Source organism: Nanorana parkeri, unplaced genomic scaffold (genome assembly GCF_000935625.1).
Source record: "Nanorana parkeri isolate BGI_ZX_2015 unplaced genomic scaffold, ASM93562v1 scaffold227, whole genome shotgun sequence".
In the NCBI taxonomy this organism is placed as follows: Eukaryota; Metazoa; Chordata; class Amphibia; order Anura; family Dicroglossidae; genus Nanorana; species Nanorana parkeri.
The window spans coordinates 1,649,017-1,668,914 of NW_017306495.1; the positions used below are offsets into that span (position 1 = coordinate 1,649,017).

At 43.0% G+C, this 19,898-nt stretch overlaps 1 protein-coding gene across 1 annotated transcript in view; it reads right to left on the bottom strand.

Annotated features, from left to right (window-relative positions):
• PPP1R16B (protein phosphatase 1 regulatory subunit 16B) overlaps positions 1-19,898 on the bottom strand; it is a 48,235-nt gene that overhangs the window by 24,943 nt on the left and 3,394 nt on the right. Inside the window, exon 2 of the mRNA XM_018556178.1 lies at positions 12,791-13,108. Within this exon, the coding sequence (XP_018411680.1) occupies positions 12,791-13,046 (256 nt within the window). The 5' untranslated portion in view covers positions 13,047-13,108. The remainder of the gene's footprint in view (positions 1-12,790; positions 13,109-19,898) is intronic.

Here is a 19,898-nt window from a genome sequence, read left to right on the forward strand (position 1 = left end):
CCCCCCCCCCCCCCCTCCCGCAATCCCTGTTTCACTGCTGGAGTGGCTTTAAGAGTCTAAGGCTAGGTTCACACTAGGGCAATCTGTGACCGCGCCGCAATTGTGAACAAAACCGCACAGATGGCAGCACGGTCACAGGATCACACACTACCGCCGATTGCGCTGGTGGTGCCATTAGTTTCTACATGTATCTTTTTCACGATCGCGAAGTCTCTCTCGATCTTTTGACATGCGTCCGGGGATCGCCGATATGTGAACCAAGCCTTAAAGCAAGCCTATACTTTGTCCTGAATGGGCAATATACAGGTTCTCTGTAAGATCAACTCCGCTAAAGGAAGCACAAAGGCTTCTGAATAAGATGGCTTTTTGCATCTGACACAAGAGGAGAGGAGAAGAAGGTGAGCTACACTTTACCTAAATATCCATTGACAATGATTACTGCAAAGTTTTCACTCCTTACTCTGTGGTCTGTTCTCACTACCATCCTGGCAATGTAATTACATAGACCTTCACTGTTTGCAGAGCATGGTGTTAATTAAATACGCAGTGGATCTGGCTACGTTAGGGTGGCAGATTGCCCTGTGTGCTTAGTTCCTATCACAAAGCAGCTGAGATCCAGCCCTCATCTGAACTCAATGTCACTTATTATGTCATTATATATAAAACAAACCTGAACTTGATTGTCAGTCTATGTAAACCCTAAAAAAGAACTTCTCTTATTAGCTCCCCTTTGGTCTGTTAAATATACCATTAAAAGTGTTTTGATATAGATGTATACAAAATACCCTTTGATCCTGCCAGAAATTTTGTGCGCTATCTGCCTCTGCTGACTGTTAAAGCAGAACCAGAACGAGCAGTTAACGCTTGCAGTGCGGGGATAGCCCCACTGCAAGGGTTAACTTTTGAAAATCCTGGAGTTCCTCTTGAAAAAACTGCATTGCTCCCAGTTCTTCCTGTGGACTATAGAGCATCTCCCCCGTGTTATGGAGAAAAGTCAAAGAGAAGGTGTTTTGTAACTGGTCCTAGGGTGACAATGCTGCGGCTCCATAGATACATTACAGTGAATGAGCGGTGTCATTCTAGGATAGGAAGTGTGTTACTGGCAGGATCATCAGGTTGAAATAAAGGAAAAAAACTAATGCAGCCACTAAATCTAAGGACTGGTAAGCTGGAATATATTACATTTTTTGTTCTTGGGTTTAGACATACTTTATCCTAAAGGAGGCCTGTCATAAGTGAAAAATGTAGTGTGCCGCTGCTGACGTACCATTCTGAAAATGCCATTTTCGTGACTGCCATACTGATCCAATGGCTTTAATACCCCTGAGTCAGTAAATCAAAACAAGCATCTAGAAAAGAGATTCACATGAGAGGGAATGCTCGGCACAAAGACAACTACGCCATACACTCCCAGAGTCTATAGCCAACCAACATAAGAGGACATGGACTTTTATTTAGATTTGGATAAAGGTTAGAACCTGTGTCAGTTTGTTTTTATTTTTAAAGGATGTCTATGGTCAAAAACTAAAACTAAATCTGTATTTCTATATTACATTTACATAAGTTCTATCCCACTCCTAATAACCATATCCATCTAGAAGTTTGTAAACTTACTGATTGAAGAAGCCCATAGGATGTACTTCCTCAATGCACTGACACCATTTCACTCAGCCCTGTGAATATGCACTTTCTGATGCCACCACTTTTAGAGCCTAACATCTGAACTACAACTCAACATCTGAACAATGTAACATTAACATTGCTAGCTGTAAGCAATGCATGATGGGATAGTAGTCTTAAGAAATTGAGATTGCTGCAGGGAAAGTGATGCAAAGCACGCTGGGAATCCAGGAAGTTGATGAAAGTGATGGGCAGACAGAAGGCAGCACTCACTACATAAAAGGGATTTTTTTCAAGTAAGCTTTGATTGCATTATCAAAAACAACTCTAGTATGTATTCCGATTACAATGCAGATGCTATAACTGGAAAGTATATGCTGGGGCTTTACAACTCTTTTAATTAGAGTGGAAAATAAACGTCTTGTGAGTCCAAAATCTTTAATCATTCATCAAATGACAGCAAGAAAACCAAAGAACAGTCAAAGCCTTTTGGTGGCCAAAACATCCCCCTTTATCAGGGCTGAGTGAAATAGTGAGATTTCAGTGGCTTTTGAGCAGACTGCTCTGTGATTGGAAGATATTTTGGGAGAACCCAGTGCTGGAGCCAACAGATGGGTTCATCTGCTCAAAAGCTTCTCTCAGTCCACTTAAATTCCACTATTCCTGGTGAAGGGGGATGTCTGGGTCCCCAAAACGTGTTGGATATGCTTTGGTTCATTTGCTGTTAGATGAATGATTAAAAGGCACTAGACACACAAGACTTTTGTTTAGCACTCTTATTGACCTGACTACATGTGAATTCCTCACTTTGGGTGACGTCCCTCCCCCTGGCGGACCCCTGTTTTGTGAGGAGCTGCCAAGTCCAAGTCATTACTACGATACGGTAGCCATCACTACGGTATGACTTTGTCCACCTTTTGAAAATTTGTGTCCAGTGCCTCACCTACACCTGGTTTAGGTTTCACTTGTTGTCTATGTCCCACTGGGGAGATTTACTCTAATTGTCCTGATCACCAGTGTCACCGGGAATGAAAGTGAGGGTACATCTGGTTGCCACCAGAACAGGAAGAGAGAGATCTTCCATTGGGAACATTTGTTCCCATGACAACTCTCTAAGCGATGATATCTCCCACATTGAAAAGCTATTCTCACACTTCCTGTTGAGTCTACAGTACAAGAAGTGAAGGCACATCTCCCTAATGAGACACAAATGAGACTAAAAACTGACAGTGGTTTTAACCCTACCCTCTAATATCCAAAATTATATAAAAGTTTTGCCTTTAGCTATATTTTAATTCAGTAAATGATGCTTGCATGTGGAGTCAGATACTGTGTTTGGCTTGGCACCATGATCAGGGTAAATAAATGTATGGGAGATGTGTAGGGTGTGCCTAGGTACCGGAGGGGATATGCAGCCCAAAAACTCTGTTTGCTATGTTTGCCATTAGTACAATGCACACTTTGTCTTAAAGCTTATAAAAATTGGAAAAAATAATTAATATTGCTAAGCAATATGCTTTTCCTGTTCCTACACACTGCTACATTCACCCTACCTATAACTACTGGTGATGCTGGAGATGAATTGTTCTGCAAATTGGTTTGGTTAGCACCTAATATCCAATAAACACAAATTTCCTTTAAACATACACTCTAATTTTCTTTCAATAGAGTGGGGAAGTGTTAGAATCAATTTTTGGGCCTTACTGCTCTCTGGGACTCTATTAGTCAGATTTCCCCTCACTTCTGGTTTTGCTGACAATGGTTTTACTAGACAGGAAGTGAGGGGAAATCTCTAACAGCAACAGAGAATTAAAATCATTTTTTTCTAGTTTAATAGGGGAAGGCTAGAACCGCCTTTCAGCTTTTTTTGCTATCCGTGTCCTTGTTACAGATTTTCTCTCACTCCTTCTTGTTAACCTTTTGTTAGCATAACAGGAAGTGAGGGAACATCTCCCTAATGGAGTCCTGGATAGCAGCATAACGCAACAGGGATTATAACCTTTCCACTCTCTATTTAAAATAAAAAAATGAAGGTTTTGGCTGGATATATACTCTATTTCAGTGAAAGGCACTAGGGATAAGCTTGTGTTCAGTCCAAACTTTGGAAGGAACCTGTCCATGCCGGCCCAATCAGCTAAGGCTGGGGCATTTCCAGCCCCACATCATTGACTTTATCTTGCCATATGGCCATATTAGATCAACATGCCCTGGCCACAGATGATTGGGCATGGACAGCCTCCTTCCACGTTCAGACAAAATCTCTACTTGGCATGCCAGTTGTTGTGGAAATACCATGAGGAACTGTAAAACCATGACAGCCACAAACATGACTCCTAGAGCCATAATGAGATTTGTAGTATCAACAGAGCTGGAGTGCAGAGGTTGCCTACCCCGTTCTATTTTTTTAAGCGAGGCTGTAACATTTGCAGTCCAGAAAAGTTGATTAGTGTAATGCTATTTGTGTAGTTTGAGTGAAGGACATGGGGTAAAGCCTGATATAAGTGCTACTATTAATTAAAGCTGACCATATACAACACAATTTGATTGTGCAATCCACTATGTGGTGCAAGGGCCTGCTTGATTGCGTACAAAACGAATAAAAACCTTTACAAACCTCACGCTGCATGGTTTTGGTAAACCTAAAGTGGACTGTACAATTTATGATGAATCCTGTAAAGATTTATTAATCCTGAATAAAAAGTCAGAAGACAATAGTCAACACATTTCACGGGCTCAAAAATCCCTCTTCATCAGGACTTGAATGCTGGGTGTAATTTCCCAAACTGGAACAACACTCAACACGAAGATTCTCATTATATTTATCGTGCGAACAGAAACGTGCGACAACCGCACGAAAACAGCTCACCAGCTCAGTCGCTTAGGTGTGAACCTAGCCTCAGGCCTAGTAACAGTCTTGACAATTGACAGTGGAGCAAAGCATTTAGGCTGGGCACACTAATATTGTGACCCCTGGACATGTGGTACCCATCTGCTGCACCTGTTGTGTGGTGCTCATAGAGAGAATCTGGTATAGCCCTCTACCTCTTTGTGTGTTAGCCACCCTCTAAACCCAATTCCCCTTCTGCATTTGTGTCAGGGTACATCAATCAGCAGCCATAATACAGCTTATGCGCATGCGCGTATTCGGCGCTACGGTGCCAGTAATGCGCAAAAACGATGCTTACGGGCGCGCGCAACAACGTGCACGCGCAAATAGTGGGCACACGCCTGTCTTTGGCGCCAGGCGGGTTATTTAAAGATGGGTCCTGCATCGGCAACTTGCTGAGAGATCTTCAGCTGTACTCTGCATCCGTGATTCCGTTCCGGATATCCTTTTGACCCAGCTTGATTCCTGACTCTGCCTGCTTGCTGCCTGCCTTGTGACCTCAGCTCGTCCCTGACCATTATTCTGCTTCCCGATCTGGTACCATCCTGCTCGCAAGTTTATGACCCGGCCTGCTCTTGACTTCGCTTCTGTCTCCTGCTTATCTACCACGCTGACCGCACGTTACTGATCTGGCTTGTTCCTGACTACTCTTCAGCTCCTCACACAAGTGTCGCCTGATCTGCCATCGACCACCATCTGCCTCTGGCATCCTGTTGTCAGCATCAGCCTATCCAGTGTGTCCAGCAGTCATACCAGCCACAGGCACTCGTGCCCCTCTCTGTCTGTACAACTACTGTTCCATCTCCAGTGGGGCTCAGATGAGAGTATGCCACATTTGTGCAGCCAGGTGATCCTGCAGGGCTAAACAAGAAAATCACAGAAGATGCATAGGAACCCACCCTGGTCATTACCACGCATGTATCTTCCACGCAGGGCTAAAATACTGAATGATAAGTGTAACTGTGGGGCAATAGAGGGGGCTTTAAGCTTCCCTGCAGCAGGGGCTCTGACTGTACGATAGTCCCATCATTTGTGAAATGTCTGTCCTAAACCGAGACCCTTATTGAGTTAGGTAGCTTAATGTAAACAAGAATGTGTCTATTGGTCTTTTATTGGCCACTTTATCTTGACCACACATCTTGTATAGAGAAGACATTTCCGTTCAACTGGTGCGAGATAAAATCAGGACAGCATCCTAACCCATAATTACAAGATCATTACTCAGAAGTTTTATAACCAGTGAAATATGAGATAAAGATACGGAGAAGGCATGCCCTTTTTCATACAGGTAACATAGTTGGGGCCAGACCCTCTCTTTCTATTAAATAGAGATCTGGTACTCAACTCTCTCAAACCCGCTTGCTCCAGTTCCTAACAAGCCTGCATAATGTGTTCACTAAGGTTTATTGGTCTAGAAATAGACAGGTGTCCTTGTGCTTCTTTAACCCTCTCCTTCTCACACTGGTGCCATAACGTTACATACCTGAGTGACCCACCCAATCACCTTTGTCACACTGCAGCTTTGACAACATCACGCTGGACTTTATGGTCCATTAAAAGTCTATTAATCCAGCAATTAGGCCATGAACATATGTCAATAACATGCCTATTCTCACTGGACTTGGCAGGCTGTATAGATATAGGAGCCTATACGTCACTGGAGCCTAGCAATTCTTGGAAATGTAAGCTAACCAAACGCCTGTGGTCAGCTCTCCTTTGTGATATATGTCACATGATCAATACAGCAATAATTATTACCGCTCTTCTCAAGAACAGTGTAAATTAAAATTCGCCAACATTTTGTAGCTAAAGAGAACCTATCATTAATTTGTTCAAAGCAACCAGACTGGAAAATTGTAGGATGTGAATGTTTTTTTTTTTTTTTTTTATCCCTGTGCACCCGGGATGGTCATGGATTCTGGGCACATGCTATACAGAGGGTCTTTGCCCGACTTGGAGCTAAGTCATGCCACCCAATCCCATTCCTAGAGCTAAACCAAAGTCCCATCGTGCAACAGTCCAATGACAGAACCTTTTGTCAGCAGAGGTTGGATTGTTAAACTATATCTAAAGAAGAGTGATGACATAGAAGATCAAGAAGTCCATCAAGTCTGCCCCCCTTCCTTTTTTAAAGTTGTATTTTTTAACCTTTTTGTATATAGACCTATTTTTAACCAAAGCATGATAAAATTGACTTTACGTTGACTGCTCTGCGGGAAGTCAGTTCCAAGCATTCACTACTGTTTCGGTAAAATAATACATTATATGGTTAGTATTGAATCATTTTTCCTCCTGCTAGTTTGAGGCCCCCATACTCTTGATCTTATCATCAAATTGAACATAGTGCCTGCTTGAACCTTATTCACACCCTAATAGACTTAAAGGTTTCTTATTGCACTTAAAGGTTTCTCCCCGCCCCTTTCCTTTCTTTCTTCAAGGCTGTGCATAATAAATTGTAATTAAACCCTAACAATCAACTTATTCTCTTATTTGCTCCCCTTTGGTATGTTAAATACATAATTCAAAGTGTTTGGTTATATCTGTTTGATAAGTACAAAGAAATCAGAGAATCAGAGCTTTCCTGTGTCCAGAGCTCACTTTCTGTGTTATCTCAAAGAGAGTAATTAGCCTTTGCAGTTCTTATCTTGGGAACACAGAATGGTTAGCCTTTATGTTGTGGAGATGGGAGAGGAGGTGGGTCTGCTAATTTGCCAAGAGAAAACTGGGCAGGGCTGACAACACTAAGTTCCTAAAAATAATGTTTGTTGTCATCTCACAACAGGACTTAGAAGCTGAATGCATTTCTGGCAGATCAACAGGTGTTCCTTCTGTACATGAAGGGTCTTCAAAGAGATAAAACATGAGGAAATGTGCATAAACTGCATATGTTATTTATTTTTGTAATTTTGCCCTGACACAGTAAAGCTACCCCTGCAATGTAAGGGTTAACTGATTGTTTAGGTCTAGGGTACCTGGGTAAAGCAGTTTTTCTTACCTGATTCTCGCTCCCCAGTGGCCGGCACTCTCCTTGTCTCCCTACACTCTGGCTTGTGGACTGTCCCTCAGTGTCTTCACATATAATGCAAGACTATGGGTCTTGCATTAGACGTGATGACATCAGCAGGCCTCTAACCGCTGGAGCATGAGGGGGAGGCTGCGGGCGCCAGTCATTGAGCCTGAAGGGAGCCTGTGGGAGCAGGGATTAGGTAAGAGTCAGATACCCAGATACCCTAGACCTAAATGAGCATTTATCCTTGCAGTACGGGAGCATCCCCACTGCAAGGGGAGTTTTTTTTCCCCCTTGAGATAGGGTTTAAGTTCCTGCACTCTCTCCTGACATGTTTTATCCCTTTAGTGCATGCACCATTTTTGTTGCCTATTTCTGGACTCCATATTATCAATATTGTTGTATAAATAAGGTCTTTAAAAGTGGAGAAAGTATTCTAAATGAGGTCTAAATAAAGAGCTATATAGTGGAATCAGGACTTCCTTCCTCCTGACAGCGATCCCTCTAGTGATAACTAAAGATCTATACAGGGGAATCAGGACCTCCTGACGGTTATCCCTCTAGTGAAAACTAAAGATCTATATAGGGAAATCGGGACCTCTTTCCTCCTGACCGGTAATCCCTCTTGTGATAAATAAAGATCTATATAGGGGAATCAGGACCTCCTTCCTCATGCGGGTGGCCCCTCTAGTGATAACTAAAGATCTATATAGGGGAATCAGGACCTGTTGATTCCTCTAGGGATAACTAAAGATCTATATAGGGGAATCAGTACCTCCTTCCTGCTGGTGATGCACCCCAGAAATTGATTCACTTTCATCACTGCCAGTCCACACTCTTTGCACTTTTGCAATTATCTAAAAAAAAAAATTTCCTTTAGTAGTTAAAGCCAACACGGCACCCCCAATATTGTACTCTGAGACGATTATTTTTTCCTAAGTGCATTATTTTGCATTTAGAAACAATATACTATACTTCCCACTGTTTTGAACTATTTGAGCAATGCTAAAACATGTTGCATGTAACAAACACCTCCAGGAATTCAACGCTATTACACACCTTAGTATCATCAGAAAAAAAAGTCTGAAGACACAATAGGAGGTATTCATAGTGAGAGTGGAAATCCCTTCTTAAACAGTTGTCACTGGAACACGTGTCTGCACTAGAAAATTTCCTACACCTCCTGTTTGGGTAACGACTGTCAATTTTTGATTTTCTATCAGTTTCTGTACTGGTGACACTGACATCTATAAAAAACTTGTATGCAAAGTTTAATGAGAGTGCCAAACCAAAGGTCTAGGAGTACAAAATCTTTTACTGTTGGTAATTGTTCATAAGAACGAAACATAAACAGCCAACGTTTTGTTGATACACTGATCCTGGGCATACTTTAACATTCAACCTACAAAGAATGTATTCTGGTGACTGTAGTCCTCCAATTTACAATACCTGAAGCACTGACCAAGAGAGGTGAACCATTAAGCCCCCAAAACACATTGGGGGGAATTTATCATAGCAATTGCAAGCGTTTGAACTTGCATGGAATATATTTGACGCACTGTGCGCCAGATTTATGTTGCTAGTTCAATGTTGTTCATAAATGAGATTAAATAGACTCCAGGAAAGAAGACTCGTAACTCCAGGCAAAAAGCTTAACAGCTAGTTCACACCAAGTGAGGAGCAAATGCAGAGTAGATCAGTTACAGAACGCATTAAAACGGCATCCAATGTATTCCAATGGTATTTAGGGCTCTAGTTCACACCAGAGTATTCAGTTCCAGAGCATGTGGAAAAACTGCAGCATGCCCTATTTTTTGTGCTCTGGAATGCATCAAAACGCATGCAAACGCATCAAAAATGCATGCAAAGGCGCTGAAAGCTCATTTTAGGCTAAAAGAAAAAAAAACGACCCGGAAAGTGTCAAAACACACTGCACTGCATGTGCAGAAACTCATGCAGATCTGGTATGCATTTGGTGTGAACAAGCCCTAACTGTCTTGAAGAAGTGGTCATGGGGACTTCTTAAGTTGCAATTGTTTTGTAAGCTGATGCGCCGGGTTTCGGACAGTTGCAGGACAAGTGCAGGACAAGTGCAGGACAAGTGCAGGACAAGTGCAGATGTAAACAGTTGCGAAACAAAACACGTGTAAAACATGCGCACTCAGGAAAATTGCGCAAGCTCTGGTCAAAACAGGCACACATGTTAAAAGGAGCAAGCTAAACAGATTTGCAGATTTAAAAAAAAGCCTAAACCTGTCACAATTGCTTTGATAAATTCCCCCCACCGTCTGTTATATGTTTTCTTGTTATGAACCAATACCAATGTTAAAAGATTTAGACTCCTGGACCTTTGGTTTGGCACTCTCATAAGACATGGATCTTCAACTCTGGGTTCCCTCATTAGGAGTACCCTGTTTTTGTTGAGTCTTAGCTGATAGTGATAAGCCCACTCGTGGTTGACTTTCAGTGGTTTAAATAAACATAAAAAAGCTTACAGCATAGTTACCCTTAAGTCTGGGGCTACTGGCTGGTTAAGCCAGGGCAAAGCCATATTCTTCCTATGTTCTTCCTATTGTCCATCTGCTCTGACCAATGGCAGGGACTGATAGTTAGTTACATCAGGTATAAATGAGGTGGCTTGGCTAGTGACTGGCCAGGTTTTCCTCTGATGGATATACCTAACATTACAGGTGCCCGCCCATGACCAGAGCAGACTGATCGCAGCAAAATCAGGTCATTGTGTTGGCAGGTCATACAGTAAGCTCTTTTATGTAAAAACCTGGCAGTATAAAACTACTACAAGTTCCTTAAAAGGAGCCACCTTAAAGTGTCAGTAAGTCACATATGAAAAAGAGAGATATTGTATTTCACTGAATAGAGTCCAGTCTACTAAGAAATGTATGCAGTGGGAGTGTTCCTTCTGATGTTCAATATGGCTGAATAGGATGTTGACCCTTTGTGACATTACATAGAGGAACCTCAATCAAACTGAGCATCCCTAACATTTTTTTATAGGACCTCATTTCTATTTGTACAACATATGCCAGTTTCAGATAGAGAAAATGAAAATTTTGTCAATGGTTTGTCATTAATCTCTTTGGAAACCAGCCATGCTTGATCCTACTCAACTGTACCATGTGTGAGGAGAGGACTGGGCTGGGGGAATTTGCACCCCGGGCCAGTACTAATAAGGTACGGTGGGCTGGTGGCCCTAATTGGGGAGACTTCTTAATTCAGACATTAGTTGGAGCAGGACCTACAGTCACTGGCTCATGCTGGGCATTACATAGCAACCTGCTCCCCATTCAGACCTGTGATCACAGCATTGAGCAAAGAGAAGTCCTCCAGCACTTCCTTTGAGGCTCTTTGATGTCATATAACTGAATGCTGGGAGAGCAGAAGAGGAAGCTGGTGTTGGAAGATGTGAACAGGAACACCCACCTTTCACCATGTCCCCTAACCACCAACCACTTGGCATGGTACACTTTTTTTTAGCCCAACCGGAAATCTATCCTCCCCTGAAGGTTCACAGTTCTCCCCTGCCATATACATGCTCTACACATTGGTTGCCCTGCAGTTAAGCATGTTAGCCGAAAAATCCATATTCCTTGTTCCTGCATCTCTCCTCTACACCCAGTGGTGCTAAGCTTTATCGGCCTGGAGAGATTAAACGCATGCCAGCAAATGCAAATAAGTGCAAGCATAAGAATACTGTATCGGAGCTCATTATAATAAATACTGTATGCTTCTATCTCATTATGTAACACCTGCAATGAAGTCATCTTCCATTCAGACCTACAGCATCTCACAAGCTCAAGGAAAAATCTCATCCTTAGAAAATGTTAGTTGCATTCCAGCATTAAAGTAGCTCGGTTTCAAATGAAATATCTCAATCTGCTGCAGCTCAGTTCATAACAGGGTCATTTATGATGGCAAGGGCACCTGTGTACTCAACATATTGCATCAAACACCCCACTGTGATGCCACCAAAGGCAGTGATGAATCAGACTACTGATTCCTACACACATCAAACTCACTAGTACCCAAGCACATCGCAGCTTCATCATTTATAGCGCTGAACTGTACATAGCTCAGCCACATCACTTGCAAATGTAATCCCTACAGAATTTTATAGCTCGAAGAACCGACTCCATCTTGTCAAGCTTACCACTGATCAAAGTGTACTTCAACTTCATCACACACACACTGATCTTGACACAACTCAACTCCACCTGTTATCAAACTATTTATTACGTGTCTCCGTTTTGCTCGTATTCCTACAGGTAAAGCTTTAGGGTTCAAGCATAGCTCTACTTCATCATTCACAGCACGTACAGGTGACTAAGTTAGGATGTTGTGCCAATCAGGTTTGGCTCAGTTAAAGCAACATTTTCATAAACCTGAGTGCATCGTACATCATGAAAAACCATAAATCAATAATCAGCAAAATCCACAGATATAAGCAGCCAAAGCTATATGTAAATCTCACAATTTCCTGTATAAGTTGAACTTGGCTTTACCTCAACCATTTCCCAGCCCTCCCTAGTGGTCATCAAAGTGTATATCAGAGCAAAATAGAAAAAAAATTAATATATGCAAATTTCCGTATGTTTATCCCTCTAAAGAAACAAAACTGTGGATCTGCCAAAATACACTTGGTGGCTGACACCCCACAAGATTTTGTGGACTCCCTGTCATTTACTAAACTACCAAATCCCTTCCCCTTTCCTCATCTCCAGAACGTAAAGAATAATTATTCTGTAGGCCAAGATAAGAACTGGGAGCGCTAATTAGGCTCTTTGAGATAACACATAAAGTGTGCAAAGGACCCAGAACAGCTCTGAATTTCCAACAATATCAACTCAGTGCAAAGTGACAGTGTCAGCAGATAGATAACCCTCCAAACCCCTTCCTGCCACCAGAGCCCTTGCTAAAGAAAAGGGGCTTCTGGGTGTGATGGCCTCCCCCACGTGATAGCGCTCAGGCCTGAGCAGCCATCCAGACTTGAACACTGCCATGTGAAGGGTTCAAGATCATCCTTCTGCCAAAGCTCCAACATCAACCAATTCTGGAGCTTAGACAGACTGGGTTGCTGCATTGGGGAGGTAGGGAGAAAGCCTGGATCAGGAAATATAAAAAGCCTGTGAAGTGCAGGCTTTAACCAGATTGGTTCATGTGTGGAAATGTTAACAGTTTATCCATAAGACATTTTGATAAACGAACCCCAGTTTTGCCTTATATCTTATTCATCTATTATCCCATGTTACTGTGTTCACCTTCCTCTGGGTCATTCCTCAGGCAGGCCTCATGGAGAGTAACTCGTGAAGGAAAGGAAACTCTTTTGCTCCTGGTGGGTGTCTTCCTTCTGGCTTTCTGCTGCCGTCGCCTTCTGTTTTCTTCCTCCCTCTCATTTTGTGCCCACCTCTTCAACTGCTGTTCTCTCCGTTTCTTTGCTGCACGCAGTCTCTCTAGAGTGGATGCTTTCTCCAAGAGCTGAAGTTCTGTCAGTAGATCCATTGGCTTTGTGGCCATTTCCTACTGTCAGGGCAGCGAAAATGTCTCCTTCTGAGCAAGTGCAGGACACCTTGACATATCTGTTGAACGAAGCATATAGTGAGATCGTTAAGAAAGCTTAAGCTGTAAAGAAAACGTTAAAGCTAAAGTACATGCAATCAGCTAAATACAAACATGAAATGCATATAAAAGAGCTTTTTTTTCTGCCAAAGGATTTGTATTTCTCTCCATCCAGTATTGGGAATTACACAGCTATAGCAAAGCCAGGCGGGTGATATGAGTTACATTTAAAGAATATAGTGGTTTCTTCTCTCCACCTCCAGCCATCTCACCGGCCAGACAGTCATAGAGCAGCAACAGAGCAAGTATAGAGAAGTAGCATCTTATTACATGTGACAGCACTGGCGCTTGGTGATTGGCCCTGTGTTACATGGGGACAAGAAGATTCCTCAGCCCTGGGTATTCTCCCAATGGAGTGACTCCGAGGGCAGCTTGTCCTATTCACAGGGCCAAATGAAAAAAAAAAAAAAATCAAACTTCTAAACCTGGGCTATGATGGCAATAGAAGGCTTCCCAGAAATGTTTCTATTCCCAGTGTGGGGTGGCATTTTAAAGTGATATTTAACTCAAAATGTTCTCAGACTATTTGAAATGCTGATTAAATTACTTACATTGGATGCTGTCTCTTGATGTTTAAAAGTTTTAGTTTCCTGCAGAAACAGCTGGTCGTTTGAGCAATGGCTCTGATATCCTGCTTTAGGGTGGCTCCTTTTCCTTGCAGGGAGCCACTCTAATGTCTCCCTATGGACCCACCCTTGTGTGTGCTAGTAAGCTGTATGTGTCTCCACAAACACACTGGCATGGCAAGGCAAGACACTTTCCTCCGCTCTGCTCCCTTCTTCTCCTTCCTCCAAGCTAGTAGGTGAACAACTGCTACATATGGTGCTCTTCCCCTTCTGATCCTCCTTCCTCCCTTCTCCAAGCTAGTAGATGGATGGCTGCTGGAGACTGAGCTCTCCCTTGTGTCCCCCCTTCTCCTTCCTCCCTTCTCCAACTAGTAGATGGACAGCTGCTGGAGACTGTGCTCTCCCTTGTGATCCCCCTTCTCTTTCCTCCTTTAATCCAAGCTAGTAGATGGACGGCTGCTGGAGACTGAGCTCTCCCTTGTGATCCCCCTTCTCCTTCCTCCTTTAATCCAAGCTAGTAGATGGACAGCTGCTGGAGACTGAGCTCTCCCTTGTGATCCCCCTTCTTCTTCCTCCTTTATCCAAGCTAGTAGATGGACAGCTGCTGGAGACTGAGCTCTCCCTTGTGATCCCCCTTCTCCTTCCTCCTTTATCCAAGCTAGTAGATGGACAGTTACTGGAGACTGAGCTCTCCCTTGTAATCTCCCTTCTCATTTAATCCAAGCTAGTAGATGGACGGCTGCTGGTGACTGAGATCTCCCTTGTGATCCCCCTTCTTCTTCCTTTATCCAAACTAGTAGGTGGTCTGGCTGCTGGAGATTGTGGTGTCCCTTGTGATAGTGTACTGCACAGTATGTTCAGGGAATCTGACCTGAGAGAGTTGGAGCTGTTTGGAAACATGACGGCCGTAAGTGTTTGGGCAAACGTAAAGAAACACTTTGCAGGGTAATGTATATTTGTTTGATCTGGATTCATTATTGAATAAGAGATTAAGAGTTTAATACTACTTTTAAGTTTAAAAAAATCTTATCTGAGTTCTCGTTAATGAAACACTTCACAATACAAAATAATAGGTGCTGATTTTCATCACAACGGCATGAGCTAATTGAGAACACAGGGGTTTCATCTCTGATCATTCAGCTTTGGGCAGCTTCCTGTGCGGTTTACACAGCCAGATACGTCAACTGAAACCAAAGCAGGAAAGACAGAGACCAAGCGGTGATGTGACTTCCTGCAATGCTCAATATTAGAACAGCAGAGGATGGAAGGCAGCAAATAAATATACAAAGTACAAAACAAACTGGCTCAGGTAGTGTGTAAAATGTACTTCTGATATTATATGATGATATTCGGAGTTATAGAACATAACACAGATATCTCCGGCACTGCAATGTTCTGCATGGTAGAACCTCACAGCTTAGAGCGGTCTTTCTCAACCTGTTTAGCACGAAGGAACCCGTGAAATTATTTTTAGGTGTCAGGGAACCCCTGACAGTAATTACCATATATACACCTCATGGGATATTAGCGTGAACTGTACAGTAAGTTGTGAATATGAAAATTAAAGTTACATTAAAAGGCAAAAAATGTTTTCCCTCCCCCAATGTTAATGTCAGCACTTACCTTAAATGATGTTTCTTAATCTGATCTTCTACTTTCCTGATGTTTTCAACTGTCCCTCCAGCGGTGCGGCGGCTCCCCGATCCAGCGCTGACTCCTCTGTCCTTGCACTGCAGGCACTTCCGATCCAGCGGTGTCTGCATGCGGGTGCACACGTTCATAGACTTACCTTGCGCCTCTGCTCGTCTCCCGGCCAAAAATCCGAACTGCGCATGCGCCCGCCCCAAGATGCTTTGCGACCGCCCAAGCACTTTCGGATTCTCGGAGGGGAGCATGCGGCGAAGACGGGGTAAGTTTAAACTGCTGTTAAAGCGTTTTTTTTTTACTGTTTGCATATATCTACTGCTTGCTAGCAGTAGATATATGCAAAAAAAACCTGGAGGGTTTAGAACCCCTTTAATGAAAGAATGGGGAAAGTGTAGAGTATTAAAACAAATAATAATAATAATAATAATAATGGCCAGAAAATAAATTCTCCCATAAAAATTGTATGTTACTGGTCAGTGGAAAAGTGCCCCCTCACATTGGTGGTCAGTGTAGTGCCCCCTCAAATTGGTGGTCATTGGAAAAGTACCCTCTCACATTGGTGGTCAGTATAGCGCCCCTTTAGATTGGTGGTCATTGGAAAAGTGCCCCCTCAGACTGGCGGTTAGTGTAAAGCTCTCTCACATTGGTGGTCATTGGAAGAAGAACTCCATTGCGCAAGGCTCATTGAACAATGCTCACTGTTCATCCAAGAAACCCCTAGCTCCCATTGCTCATTGTTCTAACAACTTCTGGAGGAACCCTATGGGTTCCACAGAACACTGGTTGCCCCCTTACACTGTCAATTAGTTTAATGCCCCCTTACAGCGATGGTGAATGAAGTTTAGGGTACATTGGTGGTCAATGATGAATGAATCCCTTTTAAAACAGAGCTTGCTGAGAGGTATATCAGTTGTGGTACCATAAACTGTTTCAGGGGACTGTATGGCGCACTCATTTCTATGGGGACTGTAACAGTAGTGACTCTAGCAGTCTCTTTTAATGTGCCTCCTGTCTCTGAAAGAAGCCTGATGAATGAACCCAGTTCTTGTCTGCAGCATGTTTGCATGCCAGGGTTCTCATACCATTTACTCTAGCATTACAAACATTGAGAATTACCTGGGGCCTTGTAGGGATGTCAGGGGCCACACTTGAGGCACCCTACATCAAGGATGTTGACCACCACTGCTCTAAATTAATGCTATGATTAAGGCCCAGTTTGGGGGGGGGGGGGAAAAATGTAAGCATTTGTTTGTTTGCTGTTGTTATGACTTTTTGCAAATAAAGTACTGGATGGATGGATCCCCTTGCGAGTGCCGGTTTTTTACCTATTGCCTAGGTTTTGGCGGAGGTTTTGGCAGGCACCGAGATTCAAGCAGCGGCATTGGAGACAAGAGGGTAGAGCTGCTCAATGTTTGTAAACCTCCACTGCTCTAAACATATATATTATGATACCTTTTTCCTTAGTGGTGTCTAGTGGCTATGTTTGGACATTTGTGGCTAAATTCAGCAAGAAAACCATAGAGAGGGAAGTGAATGCAGGGGTTTTTTAAAGGAGTCAGAAGACCCTTTAAAGTTCTTGAAACCATTTCTCCTTCCTCCTGTTTAGTGGTTTGTAGAGCTGAAACGTAGCTTTGCATATAAAGCAGACCCCTTGATGCCTTCAATTGCTCATTCCAGCATTACTTTTTACCAAAACAATTACATGACACAAAGGGCAGAGCTTTATAAATGGGTGTTATCATTTGGGGGTCTAGATGCCTATGGCAGCATAAAGTCTAAATGCCGCTCTAAGGATTACATACTGGTTTCTTACATTTCTTATACCTCAATGTTCTCATTGAAGCAAAAGGGGTCACCATGATAGTCAGGGAACAAACATTCTGAATGAGATATTAGCATGGGCAAACCTTATGTAGTAAACTGAGGTAGCACCAGACATTGACTTTAAGTTTAAGCTAGTCTAGTCTAGGCCCTAGTTGATAGTCAGATGTGTGGGTACTGTTGCCCTCCTAAACAATTGTTTAACCAATGGTCTTGCGTTGAAGTGAATTGCTACATCACCCGATTGTTCATGTCAATGTTTATTGAGGTGAGTAGTAGCACAAGTCTAATCTATAAATAAATGATGGCCAATGGCCTAAAAAAATGTAACCCGTATCTTCTGCTACCCATATATAATTTGACCTGACCTGGCACAAATCAATGATGCCATGTCTAGGGGCATCATGGAGCTAGAGCTAGAAATAATGCCTTGCAGCACTGGAGATCCAGGTTTGACTCTCATAAGAAGCACTACCTGCAGTGAGATCGTTTGTTGTCGCCGTGTCTATGTATATTTCCTAGAGCGTGTCTGTGAAAGAGACATTAGACTGAAAGTTCTTCAGTGGCAGCAATGGTTTGGCCCATTTCTTAGCTGAAATTCTTGGTTGGAAGTTACAAGATGTCAGAACTGCCCTTGGGAGTCCATAGTCCTGTCCAGCAACTCCAGACTTTACCTCTGATCCCGGGAGCTGAACGGCATGGAAGACATGCATAAGCTGCATTAAAGGGAGCCTGTTTTTCTTGCCCTGCACCCCACTGAATTATCAGCACCGATTATGAAAATATATCTGGATACAGGCATAACAAGAAATCACAGGGCCCCATAGCGAAATTCCTGTGTGCGCGCCTATGTCGAGACCCGGCCGGGGGGATTGTAAGCCCTGCTCCTGACCGGGCCTCCCTCTGTTGCTGACCCCATAGAGCTCGCATGGGTCACTATAGAAGAAGTTCCACCCCGCCTGGATATATATTTGTAAAGCATGTTATGCCATGCTGTAAAGCAGGGGTAGCCAAACTTTGGCCCGCCAGCAGTTCCGGAACTACAAGTCCCATAAGGCCCTGCATGACTCTGACAGCCACAGGCATGACTTTAAGAGGCAGATGCATGATGGGATTTGTAATTTTACCAAAGCTGGAGGGACGACATTTGGCCAGCCCTGCTATAATGCATTGGATGGTGCTGTCACTCTAAAACTGGGAACCTCTGACAGGAGGAGCATGCAGAATGGTAACTCAAACAGCACTGTCCAACCAGCCAGCTGGGAGCAGCTCAGTGACAAAGCAGTATAACTTAAAGTGGTCCTATGACTGAAATAAGGTCAATAAGCTATACAGCAACAAAATAAAGCCAAGAAGGCACACGTCAACACAACCAAATCACAATTTTTTTTAGAAAATAAAATAATTATTTCTTGCTATAGGTACAAAACTGCCGTTCCTGCTCTCCTCCATGTGACCTTAAGCCTAGGCATATGATCACATGGTCCCAGGCTTCCAGGAACACAGTGCGTGTCATTAGAAGCGGCAAAGAGCCCATTGTTTTCAATGCGGAAGACTTGAAGTTACATAAAAGAAAGCAGAGCCTTTACTTGTAATGAGCAAACATAGCCACCCCCTTGTACAGATATTTCATAAGTTAATATGTTTATAAAACATTATGACACACACTGATAACAATATTTACATTAGGCTTTTCACTTGCCCTTGTATTTGTAAAAACAAAAAAAAGCTATGGTCTCACTTCAGCTGCACTTGGCCGTGTTGTCTGGCAGGAATATGTCAGGCTTAACATTGGATGAACAGAATGTTGGCAGCTTTAAAGTGAACTGGTGTTCTATCAAAGATTGTGACTGGGTTGGAATGTGTGACCGGTCACGTGGTCACACATTTTACTGTAATCCCGCCCATGTTTTCGGCGGTGGAATATGTCACCGATCTGCCCTGAAACAGCTGAGAAAGCGTTGGAATTCTTCACCTTTTGCTGACAGAGTTGGAGCTGTTTGGAACCAGATGATGTAAGTGTTTGGGCAAAAATGTAAACACATACTTTGCTGGGCAGTGTATATGTATTTGATTTGGATTCATTATTGAAAGTTTAATACTATTTAACTGAACAAACTGAAGAGAGAAGCTGATTGGTTGCCATTGGCAACTGCTCCAGATCTCATCTGCTCCAGCTTTGATTAATTCCCTTCACTGTAATCCAATCTATACTTTAGAGAAAGAGAAATGATTTGTTAAACACAACTACAAGTAAAATCTCCACGAAGCAATACTAGCTGGAAAGACTGACGCCACTCGATTTCATTCTGAGACCTGCCACCGATCATTGTTGTCAGCGTGCCGCATGACACCAGGAAGCATGGAAACCGATTAGCATGAAGCGTAATCAGCGCAAATATGCACGAATGCCAGGAATTCTCAGCATCACCTGAGATTAACGTGTAAGCCTCCAGCCTCCTGCCGCGACCCCGTGATCTGGAACAGAACTGGAATGGAACTGGTTAAATCCTCCCTCTACAGCCGGAGATGCGGAGGCCTCCCGCGGTCTCCGAACAGCCAGAAAATCGAAAGGATGAGCTTCGAAATCGACTGGCAAAAAATTATCCTGAAATGATACGCCGTCATGCCGCTCTTTTATTCTGGGAAACCTAGGCTGGATTTTATAGCGCAGATGAAGGGATTTATTTCTGCCAGAAAGAATACGTAACGCTTT